This window comes from Chanodichthys erythropterus, chromosome 21 (genome assembly GCF_024489055.1).
Source record: "Chanodichthys erythropterus isolate Z2021 chromosome 21, ASM2448905v1, whole genome shotgun sequence".
NCBI lineage: Eukaryota > Metazoa > Chordata > Actinopteri > Cypriniformes > Xenocyprididae > Chanodichthys > Chanodichthys erythropterus.
Genome location: NC_090241.1, coordinates 6,879,461 through 6,897,405, shown reverse-complemented (window position 1 = coordinate 6,897,405; position 17,945 = coordinate 6,879,461). Strand labels below are relative to the sequence as shown.

Below are 17,945 nucleotides of genomic sequence, written 5' to 3'. Positions count from 1 at the left end.
ACTGGAAGAGAGTTGTAAATGGTTTATGGTTAGATAATCAACAGAGTTTTAGTACAGACAGACTATGTGAAGACATAAACTAGTATTGTATAATAGATGTGTAATTTAATTATGGGAATAGAGTTCTGGCATGACTGTCAAATAAAAGGTTCCCTTCTCAGGTTTCATGATAAGCAAAAAGGAAATGATACGGCACTACTTCAACTAAATGACATTAGTAAGACATTAGTAAGCATCTGCTGTGAAAAGAAACACAAATTAAAGCTTTTCGGCTTTAGATGGTTGAATCTATGAAATGATTTACAAAGATTTAGTGACCAACACTTAAAACTAACAAAGCTTCACTGAAACACTAATCTCACATTTTATCTGGATGTCCAGAGCCCCCTGCTGACAGAACGATTCATATCTCAGTGAAAAACAGTACAAAGAACTACAGTAGACAATTATTTACTCATAAATTATTTAAAAATACAAAATGTTTCAACTTTAAATAAACATCACAGTATACGGAGCATGTCAAACAAAATGTAGTATCTGATTGACAGACAGAATAGATAAATGGTGAATTCTTTGGTGAATAGAAAGTTCTAAAGAACATATTTATTTTAAATACAAATCTGTAATATTATACAAATGTGTTTACTGTCAATTTTGATCAATTTAACTCATCCTTGCTGTAAAAAGTATGAAGAAATGTAAATGTTTTGATCAATTTAATGCATCCTTGATATAAATGTAAAAGTAATAAGTTTAATAAGCAAATATTGTGAAGTCAAATTAACTTAAAGAGATCAGTTCAGCACTAGCCGAAATTTAAAATAGTGCGTTAAAATGACTTGTACTTTTAAGTTGATTTAACTTAATATTTTAAGGCAGCAACTAAACTTAAAGGAGTTCACTTTCAAATTAAAATTAGCCCAAACTTTACTCACCCTCAAGCCATCCTAGGTGTATATGACTTTCTTGTTTCTGACCAAGACAATCGGAGAAATATTAATAAATATCCTGACGCATCCGAGTTTTAAAATGGCAGTATACCTTACCTTGTGTATGAGCTGAAGAAAGTGTTTCCCTCCTCATCCATCCATCATAAACGTACTCCACACGGCTCTGGAGAGTTAATAAAGGCCTTCTGAAGCGAAGCGATGTGTTTGTGTAAAAAAAATATCCATATTTAACAAGTTATGAAGTAGTATATCTAGCTTCCGTGAGACTGCTTTCCGTATTCTTCAAAAAGCTTACGTCCTACGTCTTCCCTATTCAATTACGGAATTGACGAGACGGCAGTTTTGTTTTTTCCGTAATTTGAATGTGGAAGGCGGTCTGGCGGAAGCTAGATATACTACTTCATAACTTGTTAAATATGGATTTTTTTTATTTTTATTACACAAACGCATTGCTTCACTTCAGAAGACCTTTATTATATCTCTGGAGCCGTGTGGAATATGTTTATGATGGATGGATGAGGATGGAGACACTTTCTTCATCTCATACTCGTTTGGTAACGCATACTGCCATTATAAAGCTCGGATGCGTGAGGATATTTATTAATATTTCTCCGATTGTCTTGGTCAGAAACAAAAAAAAGTCATATACACCTAGGATGGCTTGAGGGTGAGTAAAGCTTGAAACAGGTGAAAATGTTTTACAATATAGACATACTAGATAGACAGACAGACAGATAAATAGATATCAGTAAATTGAAGGGTCCATAAAGGTTGTCATGGGACTGTCATAGATAGGCTCTGAATCTGTGGGTCTTCCTCTAAGCATCCCTCCAATGTCCTGTAGTTTGGAAACATGTTCATATTAAAAACTTGTAAGAGATGTGATAAGTCAGTGTTTCTAACAACGGACATAATGCAACAGGATGTTGAAAAACACTGCATGATGTAAAGAGATCTTATTCTGTGATCTCATTGTTCCTCTCTCCATTCTGTCTAAACAAATCAGCATACTGGTAACTTTAGTACTGGAGCATGATATGAGATACTACTGTAGTGGGCCTTTTGAAAAGGAAATCACAAGAGAAGGTTTGAAATGGTTCATTATTACCTCAGATCCAATGTCAACACGCTGCAGAGTGAGGTCTGAGGAAAAAATAAGTCCATCGTGAGAGAAAATCAATAAACTTCAGATATGTATGGTGCTTAAGATGTAATAATGGGGAAAGTACTGTATGTGCAGTAGGGAATGGATGAAAATTGAATTGCTTTGAAGAAATTGTCACAATGACTTACCAACAATATGATCTTTGGAGTGAACACATTGCCAGAATTTTTCTTGTTCTCTATGGAAAGTTTTGTTATATTTGTTATTGCTTTTATAATATTACATTTTATAACATTCTTTATAATTATATAACATAATAATATAATTATCTACATAAGTGTTTTAAATATTCATATAAATACTTATTTAAATAATTATAGAAATATGCACTACTGTTCAAATGTTTGGGGTTGTTTTTTTGTTTTGTTTTTTGTAAGAAGTCTCTTATGCTCACCAAGACTGCATTTATTTGATAGTAAACAATAATATTGTGAATTATTACTGAAATTTAAAATAGATGTTTTCTATTTTATTAAAATTTATAATTTAATCATTACTTCAGTGTCACATGATCCTTCAGAAATAATTCTAATATGCTGATTTGGTGCTCAAGAAACATTTTGTATTATTATCAATGTTAAAAACGGTTACGCTGCTTAATATTTTTGTGGAAAGTTTGATATATTTTTTCATTATTCTTTGGTGAATGGGAAGTTATAGTTCTAAAGAACAACATTTATTTTAAACAGAAATCTTAACACTTAAAAAAAAGTTAAATAGAAATCTGTAGCATTATATTAATGTTTACACTGACACTTTTGATCAATTTATTGCATCAAAGTATTAATTTCTTTTAAAAACAAATCTTACTGACCCCAAATTTTTGACTGAAATTGTTTAAATAACTTTTATTCCTGTAACTCAACTGGTTGAGCACAATGCTAGACTTAGAGAACAGATCAAATGTACACTTTGAATGAAACTTGAGTTAAAAATGCCTACCAAATGGATAAATGTAAATGTAATTTTAAATCAAATATCAGATACACTCTTCAGTATTGTGCACGTCCTAATATTGCTGAGTTAGATGCGTTCCTGGGTCAACATATATTGTTGATCCTGAAACAACATTCTAGTCTGAAAATTTAGTCTTAACCCTATTCCTACCCCTAAACCTAACCCTACCCATAAATTATCCCAAAAATCAGAGGGAAATGAGAGATGAATAACACTGATGTAGAAGCACCAATTCATGATTTTAAGCCTAAACTTCACATAATCTGTAAACTTGTCCCTCAAATCTAATTGGTTGATTTGAATGTTGCTCCAGGATCAACAAAAATGTTGACCCAGGAACATGTCGAACTCAGCAATATCAGGTTATGCTCAGTATTGTCTCACCTTTGTCTCCTTCTTTCTGATGTGTTTTTGACTGCAAATAAATGGATAACGATTACAATGCAATATATTAATGAGGATTACATACATGAATGAAAAACAAACAACAGGTGTTGTTCCAGTGGTTAAGCGGATTGAGAAGATAATCACCACTGAATGGATATTACAGTTCATGAGAGACCAGACTTAACCAATGCAAACTTATGAGCAACTGAAATAAGACTCACTATGTCTGTGCACGATAAAGCCCAGGAGTGACACCACCATGAGGAACAGAACACCCGCAGACACAGAGCCAACAATAAGAGCCATGTCTGTGCTGCCTTTCCATAGACATGTATGAAAACAAAAGGAGAGAATGGCATATTAGATTTGCTGCATTACTATGGTGGCAAACCCATAGTGAGACTGAAGTCTTACCTGTAGAGGCCTGTGTGCATGAGTGATATCCTGAAAAATGATGCAATAAAACAGATTTTAGGGTCTTATTTATATGACATTATGAGATATACTGTATCATATTCAGTACACACCTGTAATGCATGGGAGAGGTACTGGCATGCTCATTTTAGAGTACGCCTGAGAGTTGCCGAGTAGCACGCTGTACTGACACTGATACTGTGCACCATGTTCATAATAAGTGGGTATGGGAAATCTAACACTGAATTGGGTCAGGGAAGCCTGATGGGTCGCCTCAGGTGACAGGACACCCACACGAAATAAAGAGAAGAAGCCTTTTAGATATGAGGGGGACCCCACGCACTCCAGAAACTGACCCTCATTTTGGGATAAAGACAGAGTGGGGACTGGGAGCTCTGTGAGAGGAAACATGCACAAACAATACTTAGGTACGTTAGTAAGCTCTAGTGAGATGCCTTTCTGCATACTGCCTACTTAGGCAGCATCGAAAGAATCATATAACTTCATAAAGTGAATTATTAGAGAAATTTCAGAGAAATATCATGAGCCAAAAAGGTCTATTATTGTCAATAGGTTAGCAATGTATGATGCACAGATCTCATAAATGTCACTTTCAAACTAAGCATCATTCTGTCGGTCTACACAGCGAACTGGTGAAATTTTTGTGGAGAAATCTTCAACCCTCATTCAAAATTCCCAATCATGTGGTTTGTTTATGAAATTGTTTTTTGCACATGAAAATTCACTGAACAATGGTAATTGTGACAGCACATTAAGTGACCATTTTGGAGCGCTTGAAATAGACAGGAACTCTGTATTTTGAACCTCTCAGAGAAGGATTCGAACCTGCATTTCCGGCATGGGAGGCAGGCGCTTTAACAAGGATGCTAAAGACCACAGCCTCTAGCATCTGTTGCCTCTTGAGGCCAGGGGAGTGAGGTTTACTCACACATCTCTTACTAGCTCACCCCCCTAAATCTCACTCCGATCCGGGTCACGGCACCAACTCTCGTTCTATTCGCACTGCTCAGAGAGGGATTCGAACTGCCGTTTCCAGCATGAAAGGCAGGCGCGTTAACAAAGACGCTAAAGACCACAGTCTCTAGCGTCTGTTGCTAGGGCGCCTCTTGAGGCCAGGTAAGTGAGGTTTACTCGCACAGCTCTTACTAGCTCACCCCCCTAAACCTCACTCCGATCTGGGTCACGGCACCAATGTAATGCCTCTGATTCTACTTGCACTACTCAGAGAGGGATTCGAAACTGCGTTTCCGGCATGGGAGGCAGGCGCGTTAACAAGGATGCTAAAGACTGCAGCCTCTAGCGTCTGTTGCTAGAGCGCCTCTTGAAGCCAGGGGAGTGAGGTTTACTCACACATCTCTTACTAGCTCACCCCCCTAAATCTCACTCCGATCCGGGTCACGGCACCAACTCTCGTTCTATTCGCACTGCTCAGAGAGGGATTCGAACTGCCGTTTCCAGCATGAAAGGCAGGCGCGTTAACAAGGATGCTAAAGACCGCAGCCTCTAGCGTCTGTTGCTAGTGCGCCTCTTGAGGCCAGGGGAGTGAAGTTTACTCACACATCTCTTACTAGCTCACCCCCCTAAACCTCACTCCGATCCGGGTCACGACACCAACTCTCATTCTATTCGCACCGCTCAGAGAGGGATTTGAACTGCCGTTTCCAGCGTGAAAGGCAGGCGCGTTAACAAGGATGCTAAAGACCGCAGCCTCTAGCGTCTGTTGCTAGTGCGCCTCTTGAGGCCAGGGGAGTGAAGTTTACTCACACATCTCTTAGTAGCTCACCCCCCTAAACCTCACTCCGATCTGGGTCACGACACCAACTCTCGTTCTATTCGCACTGCTCAGAGAGGGATTCGAACTGCCGTTACCAGCATGAAAGGCAGGCGCGTTAACAAAGACGCTAAAGACCACAGTCTCTAGCATCTGTTGCTAGGGCGCCTCTTGAGGCCAGGTAAGTGAGGTTTACTCGCACATCTCTTACTAGCTCACCCCCCTAAACCTCACTCCGATCTGGGTCATGGCACCAATGTAATGCCTCTGATTCTACTTGCACCACTCAGAGAGGGATTCGAAACTGCGTTTCCAGCATGGGAGGCAGGCGCGTTAACAAGGATGCTAAAGACCGCAGCCTCTAGCGTCTGTTGCTAGAGCGCCTCTTGAAGCCAGGGGAGTGAGGTTTACTCACACATCTCTTACTAGCTCACCCCCCTAAACCTCACTCCGATCCGGGTCACGGTACCAACTCTCATTCTATTCGCACTGCTCAGAGAGGGATTCGAACTGCCGTTTCCAGCATGGGAGGCAGGCGCGTTAACAAAGACGCTAAAGACCACAGTCTCTAGCGTCTGTTGCTAGAGCGCCTCTTGAAGCCAGGGGAGTGAGGTTTACTCACACATCTCTTACTAGCTCACCCCCCTAAACCTCACTCCTATCTGGGTCACGGTACCAACTCTCATTCTATTCGCACTGCTCAGAGAGGGATTCGAACTGCCGTTTCCAGCGTGAAAGGCAGGCGCGTTAACAAGGATGCTAAAGACCGCAGCCTCTAGCGTCTGTTGCTAGTGCGCCTCTTGAGGCCAGGGGAGTGAAGTTTACTCACACATCTCTTACTAGCTCACCCCCCTAAACCTCACTCCGATCCGGGTCACGACACCAACTCTCATTCTATTCGCACTGCTCAGAGAGGGATTTGAACTGCCGTTTCCAGCGTGAAAGGCAGGCGCGTTAACAAGGATGCTAAAGACCGCAGCCTCTAGCGTCTGTTGCTAGTGCGCCTCTTGAGGCCAGGGGAGTGAAGTTTACTCACACATCTCTTAGTAGCTCACCCCCCTAAACCTCACTCCGATCCGGGTCACGACACCAACTCTCATTCTATTCGCACCGCTCAGAGAGGGATTTGAACTGCCGTTTCCAGCGTGAAAGGCAGGCACGTTAACAAGGACACTTAAGATCACAGTCTCTAGCGTCTGTTGCTAGTGCGCTTCTTGAGGCCAGGGGAATGAGGTTTACTCACACATCTCTTACTAGCTCACCCCCCTAAACCTCACTCCGATCCGAGTCATTTTTCTGTATTATGTGGACCAGTAAAGTAATTTGGCAAATACCACTTTTTTAAAAAGACCAAGCTTCTGCGCACATACACACTCAATTACGCAAATCTATAGACTAAACATGTAAATGAACGGCAAGAATGCATTAAATGTATTCGGTTTTCAGTAGGAATGGTGTCATTTAAGTGGCCCCTAAACTAATAATTACGTTTTACAACGGAAGTGATTCACTTTAGCTCGACAAGAATTGCCTTGATTGTCACTGTGAAGCTGCTTTAAAACAAAATGTATTGTGAAAAGCGCAATATAAATGAAGATGCCTTGACTTGTCTTGACATAATCCCGTCCTCTCCATGTAATCGAATGGGATGCAAGCCAAACTAAAAAGTCGAATTACACTTCAAAAATTGTTTTTGTCATTTTAGGTAGTTCTTATGCTGACATATGTTCAAGTTTTTGTTTCTCCATTCAGTTTGGTTTTAGTTAGTTATTTGATGCTATATAAAAGCAGGGTGTAACATCATGATTGACACCTGTGCTTGCGATTGAGTCAAATTACATCATGTCAACAGTCATTTTTGGGATAATTTGGCTTCATTTTTCTACAGTGGATTTACAGTCTATGGTTCAAACATGAAATAGGGAAACTGGCCGTAATTGAACTTGCTGTAGTGCATTTTGAGATTGCTTTCTGCCTTAAAGGATATAATTAGGTTATACACCTATGATGCCTTGGAATTCTGCCTCAATAAGCAGCTCACTAGGGTTTGGAAAATGTCATACATAGATCAATAGTGGTGCTTGCATTAGTTGTTGTATCAAGCCCAAGATATTTTACAAAACAAGACAATATGGACACAAGATGTAATCAGAATAGCATCAATCCAATAGTTTTCTTCTCACCTATAACAGTAATATGTACCGGCTGACTGGCTGTGGAGTTCAATTGACCCGTCTTTGGTAATTTGAGTTGGTAGAGGCAGATGTACTCCCCGCTGTCCTCCCGTCCCATTGTCTTCACACTGAAGCGAGCTTCCTGGGACTGAGACACCAGCTTGGCTGGGGCAACCATGGAGCCTGGGGTTCCTGCGGCTCTCCGGAGCAGGAGGAAAGCCTTAGGGGGCTGTTTCTGATGGTCAGGTGGAGCCTGACAGTGGAAAGACAATGTCTCACCAGGCATTACATGCCCACTAGAGGGCTCGACCTTCAAGTGAGGGGATGGTGGGGGACTGACAGAAACTACGTCTAGAAGAACAAAGAAAGTTAAGACCACTTAGTGTTTTAGAGTATATGTGTGCAAAACTAAAGATAAGAGAGAGAAATACTGACATACTGATTGAAATACAATGCTAAAGATGTAAAGCACTTCTGGGTGGAGTAGCTTGGTTTGGTGGTTACTAACAGAGGGTTTCAACGCGGTAGACAGAGCAGTTTCTTTAACCGTCACACCTTTATGACCTCAAACATTTCCCGCTACAGTGCAGCTGTGAATTATACTACCATTACTAAACCTGTGCCTCAGCCAATGTGACAACAGAGATTCATGCCGGATTCATGCAGAATCATTAACACAGAGAAATCTAATATAATAGATAAGACTTCATTTCAGTAGTCCACTTTAGACATTCTAGGACTAATTATAAATAACTTTGCTACTACATGTCAACTGGCAGTCATTAGAGTATAAGTAGACTTCCTGCCCAATATCTGCTTATGCTTCATATTGATGATCCCCAATAGACATTTGACTGACTTTAAGTAACACTGCATCAACTTATTCTACTAAACCTAACCTAACAGTCTACTAATACTCTATGAGTGTAGTTGCAAAGTTACTTATAGTTAATATAATACTCACCATTTGGCTCTGGCTGTATGTAGGAACTGTACATGCTGTTTTCATACTGACAGCAATACAGATTCTCTTTCTCTGTATCTTTTCCCCTAAGCATAAAGTGAGCACTTTGTTGTTCTGTAGAATGCACTACAGTGTCCACCTGCTGGCGAATTTTAAAAAGTTTAAATACAAGTCCACCATAACCCTGTGGAGCCTGACAAATCAACTCCAGAGATGAGTCTCTGACGGCTGTCTGGGTCAGGATTGGAGCCGGCGGGACAGAGTGTTCAGAAGCTGAAAGATCAAGGAAATACAATATATTAGGTATATATTATTACAACTCAAGTACTCAGAGTCACGTCTGCTCAAGTAGTCAACGAGCTAGATCATCTCACTACTTCATCAGACTATCTATATCTATCTTCAGTTATATATCTATTAAGAGCAGAGATTTCAACCATATGTGGACTATAAAACAACTCAATATTGAAATTAAAAGACATATTTAGATATTATGTTTACACTCAGTGTTTCATATACAGTAAAAAGATTTTGTGATGTGCTATGTGATTTAGATAACAGTTGGACCGATATGTTGTGATCATATTGAAATATAAATATGAAATGTGAACACACTTACCACTAAAATGCAGCTTGAGGATGATCAAAGCTGTGAGGAAACACCCACAAAAAGACATTCTTCCAGTGCTGAACTCCAATATTCCAGGTTCTTTGCAGCTATTAGAGCTTCAAAAATCCTATAGATCTGTGTATATGTTTTTATGACCAGTTGTCTTTATGACTTAAAGTGGTAAGACAGATGCATGAAATTACCACTAGCTGAACCTCCCTTCCCATTCACTTGCGCAAACTTCCTCATCCACGCATTGAACACACCAATGAACATGTTTCATATGCTTAAGAAAACCACATCCTTCCATCACATCAAAGAAGAAAGGCAGAACAGCACTCCCATGAGTGGCCCTTGTGAACTAATACTGAGTATGACAATGACAGGAAATTCATGTGCATGTCTATGTATGTGTCCTCTCCTTCTAAACCACATTAAATCTGTCCATTAAAGTGTGTAGCTCTGAAGTAAGCAGGACCGTAAGCCACACAGACATTGAGGAGGAAGCATTCATCCCAATATCCAGTTGGCTTGACCAATATGGTTTTATTTTTTTCCTCTCAGCCCTGAACATGTGGTTAGGATAGTAAGTGCAGGAACTGTTTTTTTAAATCTAACATCATGTTTACAGCAGCTGGAGGAACTGTGGTCATTTGATTGTTTTGTCAGTGTCACACGGACAGGAAAAACAACTATTGCCATTTCTTTGCCTTGTCTTGGCCTTTTCTCCCTGTCATTATTAATCATTAAGCACTTTCAAATTATTGGATTGATACTTAAAGGGGTCCTTGATTATAATTTCACTTTTTTAACTTTAGTTAGTGCGTAATGTGCATCATTCTGCAAAGTTATGATGCTCAAAGTTCAATGCAAAGGGAGATATTTTCTTTTACAGAAATCGCTTTTTAAAGGGATAGTTCACCCAAAAAATGTCTTCATTATTTACTCAACTTCAAGTTGTGCCAAACCTGAATAAATTTATTTCTTCTGCTGAACACAAAATAAGATATTTTGAAGAATATGGGAAACCAAACAGTTGATGGAACCCATTGACTTCCATGGTATGGAAAAAAAATACTACAGAACTCAATGGGGACCATCAACTGTTTGGTTACCAAAAATTCATACGTACGTTCAAAAGAAATTCATATGGGTTTGGAACATCTTGAGGGTGAGTAAATGATGAAAGAATTTTCATTTTTGGGTGAACTATCCCTTTAAGGACTACAAGAAACTGCTGGGAGGGACTATGACAAGCTTCTTCCCTGGTTGGTGATATCACAAACCCCAAAATTTACATAAGCCCTGCCCCATGGAACATGCAACAAAGGGGGTGAGGCCATGTTGGGATGCTTTAGAGAAGAGGAGGAGTTGTTGTAGTAGAGTGTTGGTACCATGCCTGACTGCTTCACAAACGTGGGTCAATTCAACGCTGGATTTGCACAAAAGCTTAAAGGAACACTCCACTTTTTTTGAAAATAGGCTAATTTTCCAACTCCCCTAGAGTTAAACAATTGAGTTTTACCGTTTTCGAATCCATTCAGACCCTGAGATCGGCTGAATGGATTCGAAAACGGTAAAACTCAACTATTTAACTCTAGGTGATTTGGAAAATGAGCCTATTTTCAAAAAAAAGTGGAGTGTTCCTTTAACATGACGGCACATGCTAGTCAATGAATTGTATCAACTCCACAGCAGCTACATAAATTTATCCACTAACCATTCAGAAACGTTCAGTTGAATCCAAAAGTTGTAACTTGTTCCTGAGTCTGTCCATCAATTTCATAAATGACCTTTGACCATGAAATAATATCTTCTTGTCACATCAAGCAATTCATATGAAAATTTCACAATCAACAAGTACTTTTATCTTTCATAATAACCCTCTTGATTACATTTATAGGCTATTTCTAAAATGTGAATTTGTTTGCCACAATAATAAGGCAATGATCTGATCACTCAACACATGACACACAACCCAGTAATGCTCTAAAAATAATCAGTCATTTAGCCTTGTGGTTAAATGCACAAACAGAAAGCAAAAAGCAAGCAGAGGACGTTGTGATCACTTGTGTAAAAATATACTATATGCAGTTATTCTGAAACTACTTTTAGGGAAATTACATTTATGAAAATCCCGCTGAAAAATTTCTAAAATATTACCCAGCTGTATATACAGTTCCAGAGAAAGGTTTGTAAAAATCTACATATTATTTATTATTTGTATATTCCTCATTTTAGAATAACAGTAAAGTCATGAAAAACCAAGAAATAACACAAATGGAAGTATTATCATAGTGATCAAAATACGTTAATAAAACCAAAACTCTCTTATATTTTAGCTTCCACAAAGTAGCCACTCTTGCTTGGATCACAGCTGTGCAAACTGTAGGAATTCTCTCAACCAGCTTTATGAGATACCACCTGTGAAGAGGTCTTTTTTTGAGTAATAAATTAGGCTAAACACAAGCCTGCAATCAGGTAGATATTAACCTAAGGAAATTTTTGCTATATTCTGTCTGATTCTTTAACACAGGCTGTGCTCCAGTTCATCTTGCAGACTCAAGACGAGTCAACAGACCAACAGAGTCGGATTTCACGACCTTACTGACATTACTGATCTCCTTGTGTTTACTTAGCCACTCATTTGAGCGACCTTACCCTGTTTGATTGTTCTCACAAGCAAAAAAACTGCATAGGAAAATGATGTGTTCCCATTCAAATGAGTCAGTGCAGTTGCTTTCAACAAAGGCAACTTAGCAGCGAGGTTTGACGTTGTAAATGTGTGTATGTGCTGTTATCTATGGCGAAAGAGGCATCAGAGGGACCCAGAGCTCTATTATCTCACACAGGACAGGAGGCCTCTCATCAGCCTAAGCACACTGATAACTGCTCTGCAGAACATAATCACCTACTGAACACCGGCCTTCTGAGAATCGCACACTCGCACAGACACTGAACTGAGTTTATGTGTGCCGTGTGTTTCACGAGAGATGTATCGCATGAAATTCTGAGAGTAAATGTAGACCTTGTATATTTCACTGTCCGCAAACAATGTTCTACTCATCTTAGCTTTCAACGTCAGCATATATAGTAGTTTACAGTAATTTTTTATACTATTTTGAGCACTCAGTGACATTAAATTTTTTCCAATACTACTTATTATCATTATTGAAATTATTTTTTATTTCCATTTAATTTAATTCCTTTTATTTTATTTTAAATGTTTTAAATTTTAGTTTATGATCATTATTAGCTGATTAAACTACTGTATGTATAATATATTATTAACAACTGCATTATTACTATTTCTTTCATTTAAGTTTAAAAGGCCCTCAGAAACAGTCAACAGCCATAGCAGGGATATTTTTGTATGAACAAGTATTTTACAAATGGTTAATTAAATAGGCAATAAGATAAAATAATATGTTGTTTAGTTTATTGGCCACATTGCTTCATACTGTTAATTTAGTTGAGTTTAACTTACTAAATTGCAATGCACTTTCAAAATTCTAGGCTCAAATTTTAACCCCACCCACAATCACAACTGTCAGGGGTCTTAAACGCAAGTTTATCACTGATAGAGGGGAAAAGAGAGGGGGAAAGAAAGAAGGGGAAAGAGTCACCAGCATTAATGCCACTGTGAACTTTATTTTTTGTAAATATCTTTTGAATTTAACACTAAGTTCTGGGTTCCTTCCCATTGTTCTTCCCGTATATTTTTGCCTCTTTTGGTGACATTAGAAAATTATTTCTGTATCTAATAAATGCTGTAAGGGCACCAAACGGATGGCTGTGACTCAAGCCGTATTGCCTTCGTTTTCAAACTTCTGCAACGCCTCTGAAAACATGAAGGTATGTTTGTTATCTCACATTTTATCTTGAACAAACTTGGATAAATTACTGCTTTTTTAAGGTAATCGCAACTGTAATTGTTCATTTTGATACAGTGACTTTGATCTTATGAAATCATTTTCCATTATGACAGATGACTAGTTTGATACTAAGCATGAGTGTATAATATAAAAATGCAACTAAAACCCTCGCATCTCCAATACATTACCTAAAAGAGATCTTTTTTTTTTACATATCTGATTGCACAATTGAAAAATAGTTAATCAATAAATATAAATCAATCAATTTTATAATATCTGATGACTCTGAAGGCTTGGAAGTTTGAAAAAGGCTGTTTGGATCTGGACTGCAAGGATCTACACCAAAGCAACAGCAACTACAAACCTTCACAGTTTCTGACAGATGAAGACCATGATGAGAGTGAGGGATGCTGGGATATGGAGTTCCTGCTGTCTGACTGGGGCAGTGCATCACCTGAACGGTCCAACTCTCAAAACTACACTCCCCAACGGCCAGCGCTGCAGGACCAGGTTCACAATCCTGATCTTTACCAGGTCCAAGAGTTGAATGGACCGAGGGACCAGACAAGATCAAATAGACACCAAGTGTCTGTTACAAGTTCACTGGCTGAGCTGCTTCCTCATGAAGCAACTTTAAGTTCCTCACTGCCTGACCTCTTTAATGGAGGATATTTGGAACAGCAAATGGGGAAATCATTCTCACAACCAGAAATCCCCCATCAGTTTAGTAGTTTCCCTGTTGCTAATGACTTGGACAGAGAAAATGAAAGAAACAGCATGGGGAAGATGAAGTCGTGGGATTTTGGACACTACCCTCAGCCTGCACCTCTGATACCCTTCACCGACTCCAAATTTGTCCAAGCGTCTGGGATCGCCATGGACGCACTGGTCTTTCCTCCACACCATCACTATAACTTCATCCAAAACTACTCACACCCCAGACTCTATCAGCAACAAGTGAACTACGTCCACAGGCAGCCAACCAACCACTATCTGTCCACACAGACCATGGTGCCTGACTCCACAGTGCCACCTGCAGGTCTGGAGGGGAAGCGCATTCGGAGAGGGGTGGTGAAGAGGAAAGCCACGGTACACAGTTGTGAATACCCAGGCTGCAATAAGACTTACACCAAGAGCTCTCATCTCAAAGCACACCTCCGTACACACACAGGTAATCTGAAAAGCACCATTATGTCCATGTTTAGGGCCTTAATAATATAGAATGGCATGTTTTTATCTACAAATCTGCAACAACAAATCCTACAATTAATTATTTTTTAGTAGAAAATAGCCTTGCTTGCATCTCCAGACTTTCGATTATGGCTTCACTACAGGTAATTCTAGCCAAGGACCACCCAGGCCACATGAGATCAATCTTATTTTAATATTATTTATATGTTAATATGATATGTAGGTATAGGCTGTAGGTTGGTTCTACACTCTTAAAAAATGCTGGGTTGTTTCAACCCAAATTTGGGTCAAATATGGACAAACCCAACCGTTGGGTTAAAAAATGCATTTAAAAATTTAACCCAATGTTTGGGTTTGTCCATTTTTGACCCAAATTTGGGTTGAAACAACCCAGCATGTTTTAGGGTGTATGTAGCTTTAACTTAGGCGGTTTCAGTTTTAGTAATTTAAGTACCTTAGTTAGTTGCCAAGGCAAGTATTTTGTATTTATCATTTTAAAAGTGTATATATATATATATATATATATATATATATATATATATATATATATATATATATATATATATATATATATATATATATATATATATTTTATTTATTTTATTTCCACTTTATTTCAATTAATGAAAACCATGTTTGAGCTTTAGTAACAATAACAACACTGGCTCTTTATTGGCTTCCATTCAAACACCTGCACACCATAGAGTGTGACATCATATCCTGTTGCCGATATTCATTGTGTTGTCTGAATTTATTTCATATGCTCAAAGCCTATAGTTTGACTTCACCTTTAGAGAAAAAGACCATCTGCCTGACTTGTAAAGCATCCAATTACAGCCTTTCAGGGGCGGAGTTTTCTGTAGTAGATTATACCTCTACTGACCATTGTATAAAAAATTAAATTAAATTGCAGTCTCTGCAAATGATTGCACAGAAAACACTGAAAATGTGTATAGACACTGTGAACAGAATTTCACAGACAAAAAAAAAGCAAAGCGAAATATATAAAGAATATGTAAACTATGTAGAAATGGAGCCCATTTCTTTACATTCTTACTTTACTTTACCTTCTTTTATGTCCTCAGGTGAAAAACCCTATCACTGCACATGGGATGGTTGCGGGTGGAAGTTCGCTCGTTCGGATGAGCTGACAAGACACTTCCGAAAACACACGGGACAGAAGCCATATGAGTGTATGCTCTGCCACAGAGCCTTCAGCCGGTCCGACCACCTGGCATTACACATGAAGAGACACGTGTGAGGGCAAACACAAACAAAACAGAAAAATACAAATGCATACACACAGAGGTTAGTCCATGAGGGCATTTGAGAGGACCTGTGTTCAGCTTTGTATACATAAAAGTATATCAGCACTATTACATGACCATACAACTGACATGTACATACTGTTCATTATGTGATAAAGGAGATGAGTTGGTGATTTTTTTTTTTTTTTTTTCAAATTAAACCGTAATAATAAGCAGATTTTACACTGAAATCCAGAGCTCCAAATGTATAATTACTTACAGTAAAAACATCAGACTTATTTCCAATCTGGACCCTTTAGCTAAACTGTATGAATTGGGAAACTGTAAAGAATCTATTGAAATCCACCCATCAAAAATGGATTACTGTGAAAAGGGAAATAAAAAGCAAAACATTTTCACAAAGTAAAATAGTTAACTGGCAGGACATTGTTGTAATGTTCCATAAAGGAAATTCCTGACAAATATGAATTGGAATTAGTTCATGTACATAAATATGCAGAAATGTATGTAGCTTAAAGTGTGATTTTTACAGAAAATTATTAAAAAAAAAAAAAAAAAAAATGCTGTTCAGCTGTGAGCATTGTATTATTTTATAATTTTGATTTAGTATTTACATCTAATTTATTGTCTGTTATCCTAGTGTGGAAGTTCTGTTGCATTTTAAATGTTACCAAAAGTCATAAAAGTCTTCATGTGTAATGGTAATATCGCTATTTATATAACAAAATACCATCAAGACAAAAACAAATGTATTTTGCTTTTTATAATAATGTTAATGTTTTTGTGAAGCATTTAGTGTTTTACTGAATATATAATCTAATTATTTGAACTTATCCAATAATAAAGCAACTGCAATTCTGTCCTTTCTGTATGTATCATTTCCAACCAACAGATGGCATGGCGTCCGTGCAGATACTGCTCCAGTGCACTGGATAAATGTAAATCATAAAGTATATACATATTCATAATTGATATATATATATAAATAAAACACACACACATAAAGACCCACAGTTACCACAAGCACCACAAACCATGCACACCTTAAACACGTAAGGCTATAGTTGGTTTACGGTGTTAAACCTGTTTGAGGGGTGGGGTGGGGGGGTGGATACGACTGAGATTAAGTAGCCTGGGATTAGCCCGGGTTCTGTTTTGAGCGTCAGACACACGTCACACATATGTCATCATTAGAGGGCATCTGAGGACACAATGCATTGTGGGGCTGCATTGTGTTATACCTGTTTGAGAGGCAAAGCAGGAAAAAACACTGCTTGTTTGTCAATGAAAGTATGTCTTTAATAAATTATACTTTGAGGACAAATTGAAATTCATTCCCAGTAGTTAGCTGAATCTGATACAACACAATTTTCAAGACATCTCAGTACATTCTCAATTAGAAATACATCTACTGTCTACATCTACTCTACAGTTAGTATGATCTCATGTTATTCCAGTGGCATTGTTAACCAGCGGTGGAGGTAAGACATTAGGTAAGCAATGCGAGTTATGTAATCAGTTTACTCTTTTACTAGTAAAGTAACTGGTAACGCATTGCTTTTAAATTTACAACAAAAAGTTACTTTTTAAAATTAGTAACATAAGTTACTTTTTTCCCATTTATTGACTGATACCTTTCCTTTCCCCATGTTGAGAGAAATCAGATGCATTGTTGTGTGTGCTGTGTGAACATGATGCTTATTGTAGCTCTAAACTTCATGTGAGCAGGCATTTTATCATCTCATTGCACAAAAACAGATTTATTATTCTCAAAATGAATAAAAACAGTGAAATGCAAACTCAGAATTTAACGCAAACCTGCAATAATTAACTAAATTACACAAATATACTTTATGTATTTAATATCACTTTATTAACCAGTGTCTTTGCTGCTGACCTTTGATGATCCAAATAGGGTGAATTCAGACTGAATGGGACATTTTATCCAAGTCATCTCAATGGTAAAAAGTGTCCCAATCACCCTGAACTCACCCTATGCAAAAATTATTTTAGTTAAACAACATGAAATTATTTTTCACTTTTTTTTTTATTGCTAAAGTGTTGAACTTTCCCATTCTTCTGCGATCCAGAATGACAGCACAGCTGAAGTGATTGGGCAGACCAAAGCCTAAGTTGTAGATAGTTGCAATTTTGAGGGCTGGTAGTACTCACACCATCTACACAACATCACCAAAGCT

At 38.1% G+C, this 17,945-nt stretch overlaps 2 protein-coding genes across 6 annotated transcripts; one reads left to right on the top strand and one right to left on the bottom strand.

The window, feature by feature from the left end:
- Window positions 1-1,557: 1,557 nt before the first annotated feature.
- LOC137011081 (alpha-1B-glycoprotein-like) lies at window positions 1,558-10,352 on the bottom strand. 3 transcript variants are annotated; one of them, XM_067373660.1, is made up of 10 exons: window positions 9,423-10,352; window positions 8,804-9,076; window positions 7,849-8,190; window positions 3,987-4,268; window positions 3,874-3,903; window positions 3,681-3,776; window positions 3,457-3,487; window positions 2,244-2,293; window positions 2,059-2,093; window positions 1,558-1,788 (listed from the first exon to the last, which is right to left on the bottom strand). In XM_067373660.1, exons 1-10 carry the CDS (start codon window positions 9,478-9,480, stop codon window positions 1,696-1,698), a joined length of 1,290 nt encoding a protein of 429 aa, XP_067229761.1. In that variant the 5' UTR covers window positions 9,481-10,352; the 3' UTR covers window positions 1,558-1,695. The 3 variants fall into 3 exon arrangements, with proteins under 3 accessions (XP_067229761.1, XP_067229764.1, XP_067229763.1); XM_067373662.1 differs by having other exon boundaries at window positions 1,578-1,788; window positions 3,681-3,772; XM_067373663.1 differs by lacking the exon at window positions 3,987-4,268.
- Window positions 10,353-12,982: 2,630 nt separating this feature from the next.
- klf1 (Kruppel like factor 1 (erythroid)) lies at window positions 12,983-16,739 on the top strand. 3 transcript variants are annotated; one of them, XM_067373830.1, is made up of 4 exons: window positions 12,983-13,268; window positions 13,580-14,459; window positions 15,565-15,787; window positions 16,640-16,739. In XM_067373830.1, exons 1-3 carry the CDS (start codon window positions 13,203-13,205, stop codon window positions 15,738-15,740), a joined length of 1,122 nt encoding a protein of 373 aa, XP_067229931.1. In that variant the 5' UTR covers window positions 12,983-13,202; the 3' UTR covers window positions 15,741-15,787; window positions 16,640-16,739. The 3 variants fall into 3 exon arrangements, with proteins under 3 accessions (XP_067229931.1, XP_067229930.1, XP_067229932.1); XM_067373829.1 differs by lacking the exon at window positions 16,640-16,739 and having other exon boundaries at window positions 15,565-16,604; XM_067373831.1 differs by lacking the exon at window positions 16,640-16,739 and having other exon boundaries at window positions 13,528-14,459; window positions 15,565-16,604.
- The last annotated feature ends 1,206 nt before the right edge of the window (window positions 16,740-17,945 follow it).

What these genes read in the sequence shown, in the direction of transcription:
- klf1 (XM_067373830.1), top strand. Translation starts at nt 13,203, where the DNA reads ATGGCTGTGACTCAAGCCGTATTGCCTTCGTTTTCAAACTTCTGCAAC. An exon ending in ACGCCTCTGAAAACATGAAG is followed by an intron (nt 13,269 to 13,579) that starts GTATGTTTGTTA and finishes ATGACTCTGAAG; the next exon opens with GCTTGGAAGTTTGAAAAAGG. An exon ending in ACACCTCCGTACACACACAG is followed by an intron (nt 14,460 to 15,564) that starts GTAATCTGAAAA and finishes TTATGTCCTCAG; the next exon opens with GTGAAAAACCCTATCACTGC.
- LOC137011081 (XM_067373660.1), bottom strand. Translation starts at nt 9,480, where the DNA reads ATGTCTTTTTGTGGGTGTTTCCTCACAGCTTTGATCATCCTCAAGCTG. An exon ending in CCTCAAGCTGCATTTTAGTG is followed by an intron (nt 9,077 to 9,422) that starts GTAAGTGTGTTC and finishes TTGATCTTTCAG; the next exon opens with CTTCTGAACACTCTGTCCCG. An exon ending in ATGCACACAGGCCTCTACAG is followed by an intron (nt 3,777 to 3,873) that starts GTAAGACTTCAG and finishes GTCTATGGAAAG; the next exon opens with GCAGCACAGACATGGCTCTT.